The sequence below is a fragment of the Leptodactylus fuscus genome, chromosome 5 (assembly GCF_031893055.1).
Source record: "Leptodactylus fuscus isolate aLepFus1 chromosome 5, aLepFus1.hap2, whole genome shotgun sequence".
Taxonomy (NCBI): Eukaryota; Metazoa; Chordata; class Amphibia; order Anura; family Leptodactylidae; genus Leptodactylus; species Leptodactylus fuscus.
Window position 1 is genome coordinate 190,537,886 of NC_134269.1, and position 19,949 is coordinate 190,557,834.

The 19,949-nt window shown below is 43.7% G+C and overlaps 2 protein-coding genes across 16 annotated transcripts in view; both read left to right on the plus strand.

Moving 5' to 3' along the window:
• The window catches only part of PPFIBP1 (PPFIB scaffold protein 1), a 74,899-nt gene extending 61,587 nt beyond the window's left edge, over window positions 1–13,312 (plus strand). For 8 of the 15 annotated variants that reach the window (XM_075274829.1, XM_075274832.1, XM_075274833.1 and 5 more), the window contains 14 exons: window positions 396–450; window positions 1,128–1,302; window positions 1,765–1,797; window positions 3,679–3,817; window positions 3,905–4,036; window positions 6,800–6,950; window positions 7,059–7,170; window positions 8,151–8,239; window positions 8,501–8,623; window positions 8,758–8,883; window positions 9,091–9,279; window positions 9,515–9,694; window positions 11,134–11,199; window positions 11,399–13,312. In XM_075274829.1, the coding sequence (XP_075130930.1) occupies window positions 396–450; window positions 1,128–1,302; window positions 1,765–1,797; window positions 3,679–3,817; window positions 3,905–4,036; window positions 6,800–6,950; window positions 7,059–7,170; window positions 8,151–8,239; window positions 8,501–8,623; window positions 8,758–8,883; window positions 9,091–9,279; window positions 9,515–9,694; window positions 11,134–11,199; window positions 11,399–11,485 (1,657 nt within the window). In that variant the 3' untranslated portion in view covers window positions 11,486–13,312. The remainder of the gene's footprint in view (window positions 1–395; window positions 451–1,127; window positions 1,303–1,764; window positions 1,798–3,678; window positions 3,818–3,904; window positions 4,037–6,799; window positions 6,951–7,058; window positions 7,171–8,150; window positions 8,240–8,500; window positions 8,624–8,757; window positions 8,884–9,090; window positions 9,280–9,514; window positions 9,695–11,133; window positions 11,200–11,398) is intronic. The other 7 variants (XM_075274830.1, XM_075274839.1, XM_075274841.1 and 4 more) reach the window with 3 other exon arrangements.
• A 4,100-nt stretch (window positions 13,313–17,412) lies between these two features.
• Window positions 17,413–18,260, plus strand: REP15 (RAB15 effector protein). Its single transcript, XM_075276405.1, has one exon. The coding sequence runs from the start codon at window positions 17,535–17,537 to the stop codon at window positions 18,258–18,260; it is 726 nt and encodes a 241-aa protein (XP_075132506.1). The 5' UTR covers window positions 17,413–17,534.
• Window positions 18,261–19,949: the final 1,689 nt, after the last annotated feature.

Sequence of the window (19,949 nt, forward strand, 5' to 3'; positions counted from 1 at the left end):
CATGTTGAATGATCTCGGATATCCCAGATGTTACAGTGACATCACAGAACTATCTGCTCCCTGCGGATAAGATCGCAGACAGATAGTGAGGGGCGGAGCTGCTGAAATAACCTCATATATGGGATAAGGAACTGATTAACTCTTTGGGGACTGTGTGAATCTCTTAGCCACTGCGGACAGGTTTTACTCTACAGTCACTAACCGTAAAATAGACCGTTATAAGAGGAGCAGCCAATATCAGTCACATGTGAAGGTAATGTCTCTGGACATGTGTGACGTAACAATTGTAGCTGCTGACAACAGGGAGCAACAGATAAAGTGCAGAGATCTTCCAGCCCCATAGTCATGTCACTTTGCACCTTGCACATTGTAACGCTGCGTTCTGTTTCATTCAGGTCTCCTGTGAAGAAGTCAAGCAGTTTAGACAACTTGAAGAAGTCTCCGGAGAGGGTTAGTGTCACAGAACGCTGTGCGAGCAGGAGGAGGGAGCTGATGTGTTTCCCAGAGTAATTACAGCTTCCCAGGGATCCTGCGAGATATAAATACCCTGCGGTAGTGAGCGCGCCCTGTCATTATGTGAGGCAGTGCTGTGTGAACACCTCCATACTGCCTGCTCCCTCCTCCTGACCTCCTGTTGTCTTCCCATTCCTTGCTCCCTCTTTCTTTATCTTCCTTTTTCTCTATCTTTCCCAGCTAACACTTTCTCTCACCTATACCTTGTGTTCTGACTTAACCTCATCCCCTGTGCTCTCTCCTTGTCTAGCAGCCCCTTCTTTACCCCCTCCACTTCTAGCCCCCCTCTTCGCCCTCGCCCTGTTTAGCACACTCCTCTTCACCGCCATATCTAATGCCCTCCTGTCCCTGCCCTGTCTAGCCCTTTCACTTTCTTTCTTGTACTCATGTTCATACGACAATCCACATATCAGTATGTAATACTGCAGTTTGCACATTGACCTCTAGATGTCAGCTGAACAGATATACACTTCCTATTCATACATCTCGCTTTGTAGCCTGCTGCAAAGACTGAAGCTCTCAGTAGAGATGGATGATTACAATGACTGTTCTAATGCTGGAGACCAGATGAGCAGGGTGCACAGTAATAAACTTTTCCTATGTATATATTATAGAAGCCAGCATCCCCGGACTCTACCAAGTTTGAGACTCTGCCGCCAAGGCCCCCGCCACATGGAGTCACTGGTGATGAGGAGGCATTTGGAACCCGCAAAGGCAGATCGTCATTTGGCCGAGGGTTCTTCAAGCTAAAGAATCCCAACAAGAAGACGGCAAGCACCCCTAATCTAGGTAGGATGGCTCCGTGTTCGGGGTCATAGGTCAGCCAGTGCCAATGTTTAATCAGGTGATGGGCACGATCGAATGAGGGTGGGGCTTATTTAAAGGGGGCAGTTCTAGCATGTCTGCATTTTTATGGGGCACTAAATGGACAAAGACACAGCCTGGAGGCAGACAGAAGCATACGTGTAATTATTTAACCCCTTGTTAGTTCCAGCACTGCAGGTTATAAATGAGTGGTCTGAAGTGATTGCAGCGCCTCCTGCTGTCATCTTTTTTTCCATACCGGTGGTCACGGATCAGTTTACACTTTGTATTTCATGACTTCTCTCCTTCTCCCTGTTTCGGAGGGTCTCTATGTTTTCAGTGTCTTTTGCTCCCCCTGCTGTTCTCTTCCAGTGTATTAAATGTCTTTCTGCACCTTCTCTGTCCCTGGGCTACGTTTGATTTTCTGCATTTAATGGAAACCTGAAGATCGCAGTCGAAGTGCGAGCGCCCCCACTTTAGGTATAGTAAAACTGCATGTCCAACCCGAAAACCCTCACCCACCCTCCCGGCAGTGGCGTGCTGTGCCCCCATCATCCTCTAACCCTCACGTTGTGCCGCCTAGCTAAACAAAATAGGACAACCCATACATGAAGTGTAATAACTCACCCGTGTTGACTCCCCCCTAGATTCTCCTCCATTTACTAATATGTGTTCTGTAGCCTTCAGCTAATATAACACGTTGTAGTGATCCTAAACCTGTAGTTGCTCAGCTAATCTGGCGCTATCTTATGTTCACAGTGACAAATTATATTAAAAAAAAAAATTTAAATTGGATTTTCTGAAATTGAAAAATCCAGTGGAAATATTATTATAATGTGGAAGGTAAAACCTGAATCTGTCTCCTCTCCTTTTGTTATTTTGCTCCCTGTTCAGCTATACAAAATTATGCATCAAGCTTTATAGGTTCATGATTGAATACGCTATGTCTGAGAGTTCTGTGCTTATAGTCTATTCTCCTCGCCTTACGATCTCGCTTTATACTCCAATCACATCCAAAGCTGCGCATTTCTGCTAGGCCCTGCTTGGAATTCGACAGACTTAAAAGGAATGAGTCGACTAAGAAATAACTTTTTTTTTTTTTTTTAATATAAATTAATGGAAGTGGCTCTTCATCTAATTTAAGAATTTTAGGGCATTTTTTTTTTGTTTTTTGGCTATATATCAGGGAATATTAAAAATTATAAGATAATTTTTTAATATATTCCACTGTTGGCCACTGGAGAGAGCATCATCTCTGTACTGTGCCAGCACTGTACAGTATGCAGATGATTTCTAGGATTAAGGATCTTTGATTACATCATTAAAGGTCCTTAACCAATATAGAGCTCTTCTCTTCTAAAATTGAAGGTTATTAAAAGCAAAGATGGCCAATCTGGTTGCTACTGTTGTCTGAGCTGCTGTATGATCTTCAGTGTAACAGTACACAGCTGTATATTTCTCACTACTTCTGCTTGAGAACTTACGGTGACTATATCAGAGGTCCTTCAGCTACTTGATGTAGGAGGTCAGGTTGCCTCCTATCCTAACTCTCCTAGGGACTGAATGCTTTGTGTATTGACACCGATCTCAGATGATGCTCCCTCTAGCGGTCAACAAAGGAAAATATTTAAATATTTCTAATATTTTAAAACTTCCTGAAATAGGAATAAAAATAATTAAATTAATAAATTTTAAAAATGGTCCCGCAAAATCCTAATTTTTTTTTTTTATTTTTATTTTTTTTGGGGGGGGGGGTTGGTGACACATTCCCTTTAACCTCTAACAGCTTATCTTTATAACATGCTACATTCTGCTGAGCATTGTGGGAGATTTGTTTTCTTGTTTTATCCCTGCTCATTGTGATCACTACATCTCCCACAATGCACTGCAGCACAGCATGTTTAGCACTGACACCAAACAAGCCTTATGTTTGTGCAATAGATAAGGTCACAGAACTGGATATTAGAGAAAACTCTACTTTGGCTACAGCTGAGACCCCTCCCAAAGTGCTGGCCAGGGAATTAGAACGGAGATCCACCCCTTTAATCCCTAAACATGACACACACTAAAACAGAACCATTTTACATATATATCGAGGACTTTCTACGTAAAGGGCCATCTGTTTTACAGCCCCTGATTGGCACTTTGGTAGGACCGTATTCAGATTATGGAGCGCTCTGTGTCAGTAAGATGCTGCTAAGCTGCCATGTTTAACCGCTGGATGTTAAAGTTGTTAGAGGTCAGGATGCGATTATAAGATGCAGACACTAAAAATGGCGGATCGTGGATGACTTCTCGCAGTTCATTCCAAATATAATATTGTATGTATGTAACTATTCACACATGGGCAACATTTCACAGCAGAGGCAGAAAAGGGCTCCGCTGACCACCTGGACCTGGCAGTATCACCTCGATCACCGGACTCTGGAAGCCTTCACAGCTCGCCGTCTTCTCCCGACTGTAAGAAAAAACCGCGTGGGATTAAGAAATTATTTGGGAGGTGAGACCCACAGTTTCCGGTGCCCTTTTGGACCCAAGTACATTCATGGGGTCAGAATATAACTTGCTCTGCTTTTGCCATCTCTAGGCTGAGGAGGAGTCAGTCGACCACCTTAAACCAAGATGAAGACCCTCCTGAAGAAGAGTTCAAGAGGGGCGGGACCAGATCCACAGCTGGGCCGAGGCTGGGATGGTCTCGGGATCTGGGTCAGACACAGAGGTACTAAGGCTGGTTATTTTCATTTAATCCATTCCCAGGAATCACGAGGTAGTCTGTCATTATAACTTCTCTGCCATTGTGATGACTTACAGGGCCAAAGTTTTAAGCCTTCTCCTTATGACTAAAAATCACTGCAAAACCAGAATGAACATATAATTCCCAAATAATTCGAATTCACTGTAGAGAGTACCTCATAGGGAATTAAAAGATATAAAACTTAGCTTTTATTAAATATAGATTTTATAAAATGCCATAATAAACTTGTCAATCAAATGCAAATAAGACCCACTGTATAGCAAGGTCAAACCCCACACAAAAAGAGGGAAGGAAGAAAGGAGTAAAAAATGGATAAACACTAATCCTGACTCCCTAAATATCAAAAAGTGAGATAGCAGACTCCAACTCTCATGCCAATAGAGATAGTTGTACCTGTCTCTAGGTAATACAATAGGCAGCTGAACACGGGCCGCCCTGTGAGGTTACTGGCCTAGTGCCACACCAACACAAGAGAAACAAGTGTCACACTGCCCAATAGAGACAAGTCTATTATGGCATTTTTTAAATCTATATTTAATAAAAGCTAAGTTTTATATCTTTTAATTCCCTATGAGGTACTCTCTACAGTGAATTCTCCTTATGACTACATTTAGGACCAAAAATTTTAAGCTCCACTTTATACAGTAAAAAGATTAAAGCATTGCCCCTTGTGTCTTCTTTTAGGGCCAAAAGTTTCAAGCCAAGCCTATATGCCGAGGCCCCTAATTTTACCACAGAAAAACTGAGAAAAATCTCCCCAGGGGGAGAAATGCAGCAGCTTCTGGAAAATTTCAAAAATTAAAATAGATACCAATGCACACAGTATTATGCCCCATAGTGACCCCGCTCACAGTATTATACCCTATAGTAGCACCTATGTACAGTATTATGCCCCATAGTGACCCCTGCACACAGTATTATGCCCCATAGTGACCCCTGCACACACAGTATTATGCTCCATTGTGGACACCCATGAACAATTATTATACTCTGGTGTCTTTTCAGACCCCAGAGTATAAAAATCGGAGACCCAGGGGGGTTAAAACCATAGCGGTAGCGACTGTCGCCGGGCCCCCTATTTTCCTGGATCCTGTGGCAGCCGCTATCGCGGCTACCCCGGTAGTTACGCCCCTGAGTTGGACCCTGACCAGTTTAAGCTGAGGGGGGCTTTTTCAGCATAAAAACTGTGCTGAATAAGTCTGCTTATACTCGAATATATACGGTACCTTCCCTTATTACTGGGAAAAATACAAGCTCCACCCCTCGTGATTTGGAGTCAAAATATTGAAGCTCCACCCCTTGACTACATGCACATCATGTGACCTCTCTTAGCTGGAGAGAAGTGGTGCAGATAGGGCAATTAGTGGGCACAATTGTGCCCAATAAGTGTCATTACGGCATATGTAAAACATTACCTATACCCATCTGAATCTAGTTCTCCCCTCCCAAGCTGTTCTATTTAAAGTTGTTTGGCAACCATTTGACTTTCTCTCTCAGTGACCACAACTTTAGTGCAGGTAACTACGTGTACAGGAGTAGTCCTAGAAACCTCCATCTGCCGTACCATAGGCTTACACTCCTTGCGGCACAAACTTGTTTAAAGAGGACCTTTCACCATTTTTCACACAGGCAGTTCTATATACTGCCGGAAAGCTGACAGTGTGCTGAGTTCAGCACACTGTCGGCTTTCCCGATCTGTGCCCGGTGTGAAGAGCTTACGGCCCGGTACCGTAGCTCTTCTATGGTCAGAAGGGCGTTTCTGACTGTTAGCAAGGAACGTCCTTCTGCCTCGCGGCGCCTATCGCGCTGTGCTGTGGAGCGGGGAGGAACGCCCCCTCCCTCTGCTCGCAGTGCTCGTCCATAGACGAGTATTATCAGGAGCGGGAGGGGGCGTTCCTCCCCGCTCCACAGCACAGCGCGATTGGCTGTTCTGTGAAGAAGGACGTCTCTGGCTAACAGTCAGAAACGCCCTTCTGACCATAGAAGAGCTACGGTACCGGGCCGCGGGCACAGATCGGGAAAGCCGACAGTTTGCTGAACTCAGCGCACTGTCAGCTTTCCGGCAGTATATAGAACTGCCTGTGTGAAAAATGGTGAAAGGTCCTCTTTAAGGCCTGTTCCATTCAGGAAGTGGGAGCAGATGGTACAAAACTCATGTGACGTCAGATGTTTAAAAGAGGATTCAAAACTATGGATGGAAGGTCAAGGAAGGACCATGGAGAGGAAGAAACTTTTGTGCTATCACCTTCCGATGAAATGAATGTAATGTTTCGCCATAGCTCCTATTTATTTCATTAGCGGGTGATTGCTTACTCTACATGATCGGTTTTGGGCCTTTCACCCATTGCCTTAACAGAACCACAGAACAGTCACTCTCCAATTAAATGAATGGGATCTGTGGAGAAACAGCATTCACTTAATTGTAGGGTTGCGACACACTCTCTATGGCCCTTCCTGTAATTGTCACCCATTCTGTTGAAGATTTTTTATTTTTTGTAAGTAATGCAGACATATACAGGGAAATGTAAATCCGCTTTAACATATGCTATGGTTTGCAAAAGTATTCAATCCCATTAAAAAAAAGTTTGTTTTTGTTTTTTTTAATACAAATACCAGGTATACTTTACTGTTATTCGTAACCCGATGGCTTTTTTTAGGGTGTTTAATACTTTTGCAAGGCACTGTTTATAGGTGTAATTCATTGATTGCATGGGTTCTTCCTCGCAGTGACCTGGATACGCCATTTGCCAAGTGGACGAAGGAGCAGGTCTGTAACTGGCTGAGGGACCAGGGACTGGGCAGCTACGTCAACAGCTGCAAGCAGTGGATCGTGTCAGGACAGACATTGCTCCACGCGTCGCAGCAGGACCTGGAGAAGGTGAGACAAGGCTCCTGCCACGCAGAGTCTGGGAAAAGCTGGTTCTTGCAGACCATTCTATAGCACCAGGGTTCTTGGGTCTCATAATCTGCTGTTTCCTCATTGTAGGAGCTGGGCATCAAACACCCGCTGCACCGCAAGAAGCTCCAGCTGGCGCTGCAGTCACTGGGGTCTGAAGATGACAGCAACTATGGAAAGCTGGATTACAAGTGGGTCACAAGTAAGTCTCCTGCTATGAGGATTTGACTAAGAATGCAGCCCAAAGTATTTCAGGAAAAGAATGTGCTGATTACCTATGTAACCCATCAACACAGAGTATTTCAGAAAGAGTGTGTGCTGATCTTGTTGGAAGTCACAGACTAAGTGTTGTGTAAGGAACAGGGTATCACAGCAGCACCGAGTATTTCAGGAAGGCAGTGTGCAGATTGTGTGGCAGGTCACAGACAAAGAGTTATTTAGTGTTATGAGCAAGGTCCCTCAGCAGCACTGAGTATTTCAGGAGATAAACTGATCTTGTGAGTTGTCACAGGACTGATAGGTACTTAGAGATGTGAGTAGTATTCAATCGAATACCTCGCTCCCATAGGAATGCGTGTAAGCGGCCGAACACCAAGGGGTTAAGTGCATCAAATATTCTGCGCTTAACCCCTTGGTGTTCAGCCACTTACACGCATACCTATGGAAGCAAGGTATTCGATTGAATACTACTCGGTCATCTCTAATAGGTACATAATGGAAGGCGGGAGAACTCCCAGTATTACAGTGTGTAAGTCTTGGTCAGAAAGAAGCTGGGTTGAACATAGAAGTAACAGTGACCTCAACAGCACAGAGTATTTCAGGAGAGTGTGTGTGTTGACTTTGTGGGCGGCTACACAGCTATAGTTATATAGTGGAAGGGGCAGGGTACCCTAGCAGCAGAACAAAACATTTCAGAACATTTTCTGATACTGGTGGAGTTTAGAGACTGAGTTGCATAGTAAGAGGAGCATGGCCCCCAGTAGCACAGAGTATTTCAGGAGAGAGGTGTGATATTACTGAGTAATAGGCTGCAGGTGTCTTATGTGGCAAGGGGGTGAAAGCAAGTTGACGGTCACAGATAGTAAAGGTTTGCATAGAGTCTCAGCAGCACAGAGTACTTCAGCAGAGCTGTTTACAGATCTCATCCAGTCCTTTATGATTGTGATTTTTGCCTTTCTATAGGATGGTTGGATGACATCGGCCTCCCTCAGTACAAGACACAGTTCGATGAAGCCAAGCTCGATGGTCGCATGCTCCATTATATGACCGTGGTAAGTCATATGACTGCTTGAGACATCTGGAGGACGACCACTGTGCCTTAGATTCAGCACCAGTTGGGTGTGATTGTTTAGATGTCAGCCCCACCAATCACCAGTCACAGGAATCTCCCTTATGGCCATGGCCACTGCTTCTTCTATAGGAATGAACTGGATTGTACTATTGTCATAGGAGAAGTCCCAAATCACCTGACTTTTCGATTCTGTATTAAATCATGTTTTGTGTTCACTTTCATTATTGCTTTTATATTTCAGGACGATTTGCTCTCCCTGAAAGTCGTCAGCGTCCTCCACCATCTCAGCATAAAGCGTGCCATTCAGGTCTTGCGAATCAACAGTTTTGAGCCCAATTGTCTGCGCAGGAGACCCTCTGAAGAGGTAGGTAGTGTGATCCGTCTGGTCGGCCTTTAATTTTCAGATTGCCGTACTACTAAAATTTATTAATAGGGACTTAATATTATTTTCATTATTGTATTTTTTTTTATTTTTTTTTTACTATCCCTGGTATAAAGGGTAACGTCACACCCTCCGAAGTGGCACAGTGGACAAATCACCGGGTGATGGAGTGGCTCCGATCGGTGGACCTTGCAGAATACGCCCCTAACTTAAGGGGTAGTGGTGTACATGGTGGACTTATGGTAAGCATATACTCTTGCTACATCCAAAGCTGCAGGCAAATTTCTGCTGCTTTCCTGTTAGTTCTTAGGCCGCAGGACTTCAACTCACATTGTTGCCCCATCCTGGCCAGGACAAGAACAGGACAGTCTTAAAGTGGGCCAATGGGAGACGTCTTAAGATCTTCCATACTCTTTCAGAAGTTAAATTCTTGCTCTCTGTGAATCCAGGTCCTTGAGCCTCGGTTTAATGTGGAGACCATGGCACAACTCCTGAACATCCCACCTAACAAGACCCTCCTGCGGCGGCATTTGGCAACCCATTTCAATCTACTGGTTGGGCAACAGTCACAGCAACAGAAGCAGGAGGCTCTGTCCTCGCCGGAATATGTGCTGCTGACCGCAACGGCCAAGGTCAAGGTGAGGATCATGTCAGAGGGCGCTATTACCGCCACTGTGCAGGACTGTGTGGTTACTATGTGTACAATGACTGTAGTTTAAAGTATCCTAAAGCTCAGCATCCAGCGCTAAGATTTATTGCAAGTTTTAATGAACGTATGTTACCATTGTCCCTATTCGGGCACAATCCCTCAGTTATGGAAAATCATATCACAATTTGTTAAACCTTTAATGAATTTTTTTTCTCTCTCAAAAGCCAAGGAAATTAGCATTTACCAATTTTGGGACGCTGCGCAAGAAGAAACTAGAAGAAAATGAAGAGTATGTGTGTCCAATGGAACTAGGACAGTCGTCTGCAAACAGCATCATCAAACCTTTCAGAGCAGGCCTGGACCTCAGGATGTTAGATGATGAGGATCTAGACAGACTAGAACAGGTACAATACTGTACTGCCCCCTGTACAAAAATATCACTACTATAATACTGCCCCCGTGTACAAGAAATTAAATAGTATAATACTGCTCTAATGTTCAAGAATATAATTAATATTATACTGCTCTCATATCCAAGAATATAACTACTATAATACTGCCCCCTATGTACAAGAATATAACTACTATAATACTGCCCCTATGTACAAGAATATAACTACTATAATACTGTTCCTATGTACAAGAATATAACTACTATAATACTGCTTCTATGTACAAGAATATAACTACTATAATACTGCCTCCTATGTACAAGAATATAACCACTATAATACTGCACCCTATGTACAAGAATATAACTACTATACGATACTGCCCCCTATGTACAAGAATATAACTACTATAATACTGCTTCTATGTACAAGAATATAACTACTATAATACTGCCTCCTATGTACAAGAATATAACTACTATAATACTGCACCCTATGTACAAGAATATAACTACTATAATACTGCACCCTATGTACAAGAATATAACTACTATAATACTGCCCCCTATGTACAAGAATATAACTACTATAATACTGCCCCCTATGTACAAGAATATAACTACTATAATACTGCCCCCTATGTACAAGAATATAACTACTATAATACTGCACCCTATGTACAAGAATATAACTACTATAATACTGCCCCCTATGTACAAGAATATAACTACTATAATACTGCCCCCTATGTACAAGAATATAACTACTATAATACTGCCCCCTATGTACAAGAATATAACTACTATAATACTGCCCCCTATGTACAAGAATATAAGTACTATAATACTGCACCCTATGTACAAGAATATAACTACTATAATACTGCCCCCTATGTACAAGAATATAACTACTATAATACTGCACCCTATGTTCAAGAATATAACTACTATAATACTGCCCCCTATGTACAAGAATATAACTACTATAATACTGCACCCTATGTACAAGAATATAACTACTATAATACTGCCCCCTATGTACAAGAATATAACTACTATAATACTGCCCCCTATGTACAAGAATATAACTACTATAATACTGCCCCCTATGTACAAGAATATAACTACTATAATACTGCTCCTATGTACAAGAATATAACTACTATAATACTGCCCCCTATGTACAAGAATATAACTACTATAATACTGCACCCTATGTACAAGATTAAAACTACTATAATACTGCCCCCTATGTACAAGAATATAACTACTATAATACTGCACCCTATGTACAAGATTAAAACTACTATAATACTGCCTCCTATGTACAAGAATATAACTACTATATTACTCTTCTTATATACAAGAATATAACTACTATAATACTGCCCCCTATGGCCAAGGATATAACTTGCTATCACTGATGTGCTTTGCATTTTTCTCTCATCTAAGATGGAGGACTCAGAAGGCACAGTTCGGCAGATTGGGGCTTTTTCTGAAGGAATTAATAACCTGACAGTAAGTACAATTATTTCTACATGAAGTATAATATAGTATAGTGCTGAGGAATACGCCATATACGCCACTCACTTCCAGAGCTGTATTATGATATTTGCTGCCTAGCCTGTCAGCATTGTGTTGGCATGTCTACCCCTAACACCACGTAACATCCAAAGCGCTGCGTTCAGACTACCTCACTCTTCTCTCCACCCCACAGCACATGCTGAAAGAAGACGATATGTTCAAGGACTACACGGCCAGATCGCCCAGTGCCAGTATTACAGATGAAGACTCCAACGTGTGACGCGGATCGGCCGCTGTCTTTAATATTTTTATTTCATGTGTTTTTAAGAAAAAAAAAGTTTATTCTATAAATATATTATTTTTTGCATCACTGTTTTTACTCTCAGTGTTCGGGGGGAATCGTGCCTTCAAAGTGATAATAAAAATGAACCTCAGTCATTTGTAGCGTTGATATTTCCGTGTGTGTATCCGTGTGGTGGTGGCCTCCATTGTGCGCGATTCAGTGACACTTTTGATACCTTTCATTTATATAGGAGCCATTACCTGAGGCGCGAGGTTCATTGTGCCTCAGGCAGTGTATTGGTTCCTATTCAATAAGGAGCGCTACTCTAGTCGCCATCATGGCCACCGCCAGTGTGTGGACACTGAACTATTTTATTCTCTTATTTTTGTACTCACGGGTACTCGTGTCACTTTTCCACAGTCTTTTCAATGAAGCTATGGCGCACTCTACACTTTTCTTTCTGCGTCATGACGGTTTTTGTAACACAAACTTACAATTTCATAAAACTTTTGCGTTTTATGGTTCTGAAGATTGTAAAACACATTAAGTGAATTAGACCACTGATGTCGAATGAGAGTTTATGAAAACAGCGCCACCATAGAACATATGGCTGTCTCTGGTATTGCAGCTCTGCTGCAATACAAGGCATAACTACATGGAGGAGAGTGGTGCTGTGTCTTGTAGTGAAAAAGCTAACTCTTCTTTATACGATTTCCCATCTCTGTCCCCCTTGTGGCTATGTGTAGTATTGCTCGTTTGCCCCACTATGTGGCAAACCTGCAGTACCAGACACAATCATATGTAGGTCCGTGGCCCTATTTTATGGGGACAGAGCAGATCCTTCTTATTTAATCTCCTGTCAGTGTCCTCCTTGTGGTTTTATATTGTATTACACCTAAAGCCCAATATTTTGGCTGAACTGCACTACCAGACTCAACCACTTGGAGGACCATGGAGCTGTTCTCTTTCCGTTCCACTCTCCACCATTGTAGTTGTGTCTGGCATTGCAGCTCAGTTCCATAATTGTACAGAGCCGCAATACCAGGTACATCCACTTTACTGTGAGTGGTGCTATGTTTTTTGGGTATTTTTTTTTTTTTTTTACATTTTTACCCTCCACCCCACTGTTGGAACTTTTTGATATTCACGATTTTTCGCGCACTTGCTTTTGATAAAAATTTTCTATTTAAAACACAAAAAAAAGTTTATGAAAAAAAATCCATAGCTTTAGTTTTCTATACCGATAATTGCGGTTTTTCGTGCCAGCTGGGTTCTGGAGAGGGTGGGCTGTGCCTATGGGGGGGTTTCTGGCTACACAGTGTTATGAAAGTTTGTAAGAGCATTGCCCCCCCCCCAAAAAAAAAAAAAAATAAGAAAAGTATCATTTTGCCCATCCTATTAGGTGTATCTGGGAAAGCTGGGTGACAATCAATATACCCGCCATTTCGGTGGGCCCGTCATCCAGCTGTTCAAGGTTTTTGGAATGGCAGTTTCTAGCCATATTCACCAGAAACAGCAGAGGGCGACTGAGGATGTTTTTGTATTTAAAGAGGAAGGGCTTTTTTGTTGTGCCTTCCATTTAAAGGGCCGGCAGCCATGTGTGTCGTCTTCTGTGGGCGGCTGTATCTTCTGCTGATATTTATGCTTCTTGTTTTACATGTTATTTATGAGATATTGTGCAGATATTTGGCAGGGGGAGGGGGTCCTGACCTCTGGAGTTGGTTATAACACTACATAGTGACTGTATATGTAGCAGAGCTCAGCGCAGATGTTACCGTGTCCGTCTATATATGTGATCTAATAAAAGCTTATGTTTAACAAGAAGTCGTTCTCCGTGTTACTGTGTGCAAGCTGCAGGCTACACATCACATCACTGGTTTGATGATGTCATCAGATGATTTAAAGGGACAGCGCACCTAATTGTCTTGTCTGAGCTACTATTGCTTGGGGGTACATATGGAGGTTAAAGGCATTAATTGACATGTTGCGCTTCCTGACATGTCTTCTCCTTCTCTGTCTTTAGTCATTGCTAGGAAAACACTACCTGCCTGACTAGAGACTGTAGTCAGGTTGAGGAGGGGGCTATGGAGTTGTTTACCAGGGGTCGGCCTAGACCTTTCAGTTCCAGTGAAGAAGAATCTTAATTCTTCAGCAGACCAAGACATTTTGGACGATTGTCACTTCCACCTTTGAAGGAACAGTTTGGGATAAACTTATTTACCGTGTGTGCACGACTGGACCTTGCTTTGTGCGCTCTTGTTCCCAGGACCTCAGCCCCATCCAACACCTAAGAGATGAAGTAGAATGCAAATGGTGGTCCGGGCCCTCTTAATGTCCAATCTCAAGGTCTGACTACACAAATCTCCCCCAGACACCAAAATCCTATAGAAAGCCTACCTAGAGGAAAGTTTTGGTTGGGTAGAGTTCCCTTTGGTGTGCAGTGGCAGACTCTGTGTATAGTCATGTGACTCACTCCCGTAGGGGTGCAATGAATTATGCAATATGCGTTTCAGGAGGCAATGGTCCCCTGCGTGGATCCAGGACCTGCACCTGACATCAGCACGCCGCTATTTTTAGCATTTCCTGAAAGTCTTTTGCATAAATCATTTACGTAAAGTTGACTCCTTGTCCAAAACTAACCAGGAAGAACAGGTAATGTCTGAATGTCTCCAGGCTCCTGCTCATTCCCCCAAAACCAGTCCAGCATATCTGCTGAGTATCTTCTTTCCTTCCATTATGTAACTCTCAATCTGTGGCCACTCACAAGAGCAGCACACTTCTTTCCTGAAATACTCTACACTACTTCCATAATGCAGCCCAGTTTGTGGCCTCCACTAAAATAGTGACAGTCCTCTACTGAAATACTCTGTGCTGCTGAGAGTCCTTGCTTCTTCTACTATGTAACTCTGGTTGCTCAAAAGATCACACTCAAATACTCTGCACCCCTGGGGACCCTGCTCCTTCCACAATTCAACATGGTGGCCGCCTATAAAATAAGTGCACTCCTCTCCTGAAATACTCTGTTCTAGTGAGTACCCTGCGCCCCTATGTATGTGTAATCTATAAAATAAGCACTTTGCCATGCTCAAATACTCTGTGCTGCTAGGGGACCCTTTTCCTTCCACCAAGTAACACTGTCGCCTCCTACAAAATCAACACACTTATTTCCTTAAATACTCTGTGCTGTGGAAGACTTCCTACGCATATGTAAACTCTTTCTGTAACGTCCTGAAATACTCTGTGCTGCTGTTGGACAATGTTCTATCCGATATAACTCATCTGTGACCTACTACAAAATTGGTGCACTCCTCTCCTAATATATAATCTGTACTGCTCCTTTTATATGATAAAGTTCAAGGAGGAGTTTACAGCTGGTACCAGTGACCTCAGATTTCGGGGATGTCCCCCTTCCCTTCCTCCAGTACTGATGTACCCATTAGAAGGGTTAAGAAATAATCATGTGACTATTCCAACCAATTGCTACAATGAAACAGCTTGGTTAGTTTTGATTAAAAATGTACCGTATTTTTCGGACTATAAGACGCACCTAGGTTTTAGAGGAGGAAAATAGGGAAAAAAAATTTTGAAGCAAAAACTGGTAAAATATTTAATATATGGGAGTTGTAGTTTTGCAACAGCTGCAAGGCCACATTGACAGGTGACCCTGCAGCTGTACGGGGACGTATAGGGCGTTTTTTTTTTTGCGGGGCCAGATGTACTTTTTAGTTATACCATTTTGGGGAATGTCTATTTCTTAGATCAGCTAATATCGCCGCGCAGGAGCCGGCCTGCAACTTCACAGGTACGGGGCCGGTGGGGACCGGCCCCGGGGAAGAAGGGGCCGCTGATACTGACCCGGCATCCGCTGTACTAGAGAGGCGGATGCTGGCAAGGGATAGACGCCGGGGCCTGAGACATCGCTGCGCTCCTCTGCCCTGCCTGAAGCCAGCGGCGGGGGGACGGAGGAGCGGAATAGCATCGCCGCTGCTGGCTTCATGCAGGGCAGGGCAGCGATGTCTCAGGCCCCAGCGTCTATCCATTGCTGGCTTCCGCCTCTCTATTACAGCGGATGCCAGGCGCCACTTTCAGACTATAAGACGCACCCTTCTTTTTCCCACAAATTTTGGGGAAAAAAAGTGCGTCTTATAGTCCGAAAAATACGGTAATTGTTTTAAGTATCCAGTTTTCAGGCTGAGCTATGTGTCTCCATGGTAACCGACCACAGACAAACCCTGTGTAGTCAGTTCCTGCCATCATGTTACACCACAGTCCTCTTATCTATAGTTGGTCAGAGCAGAGATGTCATTTGACAGGGTCAAGAAGATGCAGTCACACCCTGGCCAGGGAGCCCATAGGGGCTCATAGAGGGCCCATAAGGTCTCCAGTATGAAGAGACCAGTACTATCTATATTACATCATAGTTGAGGGGTTGGTGCAGCTTTTGCATCCCTGGAGCTTAGTTACACTTTTGGGGCAGAGAGAGTGCAGGAAAACATGACTGTAGGATTTGACTACACAGGGTTTGTGTGTAGTCTGTAACCATGGAGACACATAGGCTAGTACAGGAGATATATACATTAATAGTGTGTCGTCTTCCTACTTACGCTGGGTCCTAGAACTCCGACCTCGCCGATTGGAGTAAGTCCTTCTTACTAACTCATAAAATAGCCTTGCCCTGCAGTGCGCAGGGGAGAAGTTCTGACCCGTTGGTACGTGTCCTGACCTTCACAGGATCTTTCCGGCCGTCTCTGATCAGTGTTGGCGCAAAGGGGCACTATGCTTCACATCTGGTGGGAGTGTGACGTCCTTAGACCCTTCTGGGACACTTTATTCTCCCTGTATTCTAAAGTGTGTGATTGCCCTATCGCCTCAGGTGACCCTCCTCTCGGTCCTTCCCAGTAAGATTTCTGAGATTATAAAGGACCTCTTGTGGCATTTCCGCATGGCCGCCAGGGCTGTCATCCCTAGGCATTGGTACAGTACTGCTCTGCCATCCAAGCTCAAATTCTTACAGGAACTTCTCCTTATTAGGAGAATGGAGGCCCTGGGTGCGGAGGATTCTCCGGATCCCTCCAGGTTTCACAGTCTCTGGCGGCCCTAGGTCACGTTTCAAGAGTCTTCCGAGTTCTCTTTTTCGTGATTTCGCCCTTTCTGTTCCCCTTTTTTTCTCTCCCTGTCTCTCCTGTGCTTGTCTCTCTGTTTATGATGTTGCTGCACTCCTTCTGTGTTTGTCTTTGTCCTCGTGTTCCCTTGGTTCACTTTTGATTTGTATTGTTTCTGAGTTTGTTACCCTATGAGTGTTTTGTTTGATGCAGAAGGCTTTATAGTATGTTGTGCTTGGCCGATCGGGGGGTCTCCGACTAGCTCATTAGTGGGAGGCCTGCGAGCCTCGTTTACTGTTTCCTTTCTTGTTTACCCCTTTTCCTGTATTCTAGAAAACCTTTAATAGAATTTGATTAAACGTAGTGTGTCGTCAATTGGAATTATTTACAAAATTGCTAAATGTTTTGAAATTTTAGGTGCAAAATAAATTAATGCAAAAGTATACACCCCCTCTACAGAAGTGGGAGAGAATTTGGGTGCAGGGAGATGGGTGTATATACTTTGATATTTTTGTTATTGCATGGTCACGGTGGGACTACCATCAATCTGTCTCACAAAGTGGCCATTAGGGGGTGATTTAATAGCTTCCCTCCAGAAACAGCACCACATCTATCTACAGGCTATGTATGGTATTGCAGCTCAGTTACAGGTGTGTTTCTGGAAGAAAGTGGCCTTGTTTTCTAATCCCTTAAGGTCACTTGCATAGACTCAGCCCCGTTATGATGGCCGTCCCTTTAAGCATGTCTTTGTGAAAGTTGTCGGTCTAGTTTCAGCAGGTGCGGTGATACAGTTACAGGCCCCGCCCCCTATTATACCCATGAACACGTCCCATGGACAGTACACAGCTCAGAGCAGGTTCACAGCTGCTGCCAGGATTACAGAACATCTCCAAGTTGTCATCTCTCCTTCCATGGCTCCTCAGATCTGACCAACTCAGACAACCATGGGTCAAACGCCCTCAGGTCCTGTGATCATCACGCAGACAGAGAAGGTGGACATTGTCTGTGAGATCTTCAGCCAGGCAGTGGTCCACGCCTCCCACAAGCTCAAGGACTACCTGGGGTTCGAGGACCCTTTTGGCAACCTCCGTCCCAGCACGGACACCTTGACTGAGGTCTTCCTGGTGAACTTCATCAACTTCTGTGTGGAGAAGGGCGTGGAGGAGCGGATCACCACCAGTAAGATGACCAAGCAGCAGGCCATCTTGTTTGGCGTGGATTGGATATGGACCTTGATAGGCCCCGATAAGTCGGTGAGGCTCCAGATTGCTGTCCAAGCCCTACAGATGTCTGATTTCGATGGAGACATCCGTAAGGACCCTGAGGCCTTTTATCAAAGGGCCTTCAAGGAAGTACAACTCACCGATACTTTCTACAAGAACAGGAGTTTCTACGAAAAGCTGGAGGAGTTCTGCCGCCTGGTGGGCCACGACTGCCTGGGACTCTTCATGGTGTTCGGTTTGCCAGGAAAACCCAAAGACATTCGAGGAATCTTATTGGACAGCGTCAACAAAGAAAACAAGAAAAATGCCATACCTGGAGAGCAGGCACTGCAGAAGTTCATCCTGGACACTGACACTTTCCTGCCCACCAGGGACCTGCTGGAGACATGTATGACCAGGAGAAACGGGCAGAGGAACCTCGGGAAAGTCTACATAAACTTTTTATAGAAAACACTGACAGCCAATATGGATGCCACAAAAGTCCTGTATGATTTATCTACTGTGGGGGATATAGTGCTTTATAAGTAGGAAGGCTGGGGTTATATGAAAGTTGGGTAGTAAGCTGTCATATTGGCCATATTGGTTGACACCCAGCTTCCCCTGAGATTCATTTTAACTATGTGATCTTCATAAAGGATTTTTCAGTTTTAACGTATTTTGTGTCAATATCTCTGCTTTCTGTCAGTGATGTTCAAGATTCTGAGGATTGATTGCAGTGTATTCGGTCTACGCAATCCTCAGTTTGGCTGAGACATGTTACCTGCACTGATACATTGTAACAAAAAAGGACCGGGGAGAGTTTTGTTCTGCTGATGTTTGTCAAGACCGGATGCATTGTAGCAGAACTCAGCTGTGAAATGTTTCACTGCCTTGGGCACAGTATGGCACATTCTGAGTGTGTTAATCCTGTGGGCACACCCGGCTACTGTTATAGTAAGATTGATAACGCTTCAGATTACAGCCAGTACTCTCACCCTTTCAGTGCTGGTGACTCACTTGACTGTGTGAATGTGGCTTTACTAAGTTGTCAGTTTGTACAGTTTAAAGTGTGGTTATTATCCCATAGGGAGGCCAAGGAGATTCCAGGCATCACCAACCATGGTGTCCAAATTCTTTTACATTAAATGTTGCCTTCTGAAGTTACCAGGAGGTGTTATCTTAGGGTGGTTTCACACTACTGTATGATATCAGTTATGATAGTGTCTGTTTAAAAAACCCAAAACATCACAAACAAAAACCAGGCATGTGACAGATTTGGTATATAAAAGACAGGATAAAATTCCATTGCAATCAATGAAAATTAACGGATTTGTGATGTTCTGCTAAAATCTTGTAACGGACAATACTAACGGTCACCAGCGGTGGTGTGTGCAACCCCTTAGGAACACAGAGCCCTCACCTTTTCAACACTATTGTTTATGAATTAATTTCTTAATATATTAATCATAGTTACCATTTTCTGTTCTAGAGTTCCAAGCTACAGTCTTTCTGCAGCCATCACTAGGGGGAGCTCACAAGAGATTGAGCTATATGTATAATCTGTTTGCAGTGAGCTCTCACTAGTGGTGGCTGCACGTCGAGCAAATTTTAACATGTAATTGTCCATACAGAGGATTGTTATAAGTTTTTCTGTAGTTTCCCTTTAATTTTATCCTAGGAATAAATTGTTCTGTAGGAAGTGTGACTGTCTTGAACAATCTCACACTGCCACAGGGCACACACAGTGCAGCGTCACATGCCCTTATTGTTTTACTGGGTGTGTAGTTGTACAGAGTCTAGCTTAGATGAAGTAGCCTGGACTGGAGGTAATGGCAGTGTGTGACTGTACAAGTTATCAGTGATCTTTAAAGGGATCATATAACATCTCTCCCTCCCTGTAGGGCCCAGAGTGTTCTTACATTACAAAAAGGCAGTTTAATGATTTGAATGTGAAGAACGTAATACCCAATATTCCTTACAGAGGCGCTGCAGGGTAATTGTACACTTGCTGCTAGGTTCTAATTCAGATTAAATTGATTACTGGTGGTCCCACAACCTGATCAGAAGTGTGTAAAAGTCCCCACTCCCTTTCAAGCAGTATAAGGTTAGGTTCACTTTTGCGCTGAGCTCCTTCATTCAAATCCGCTGGAGAGCCAG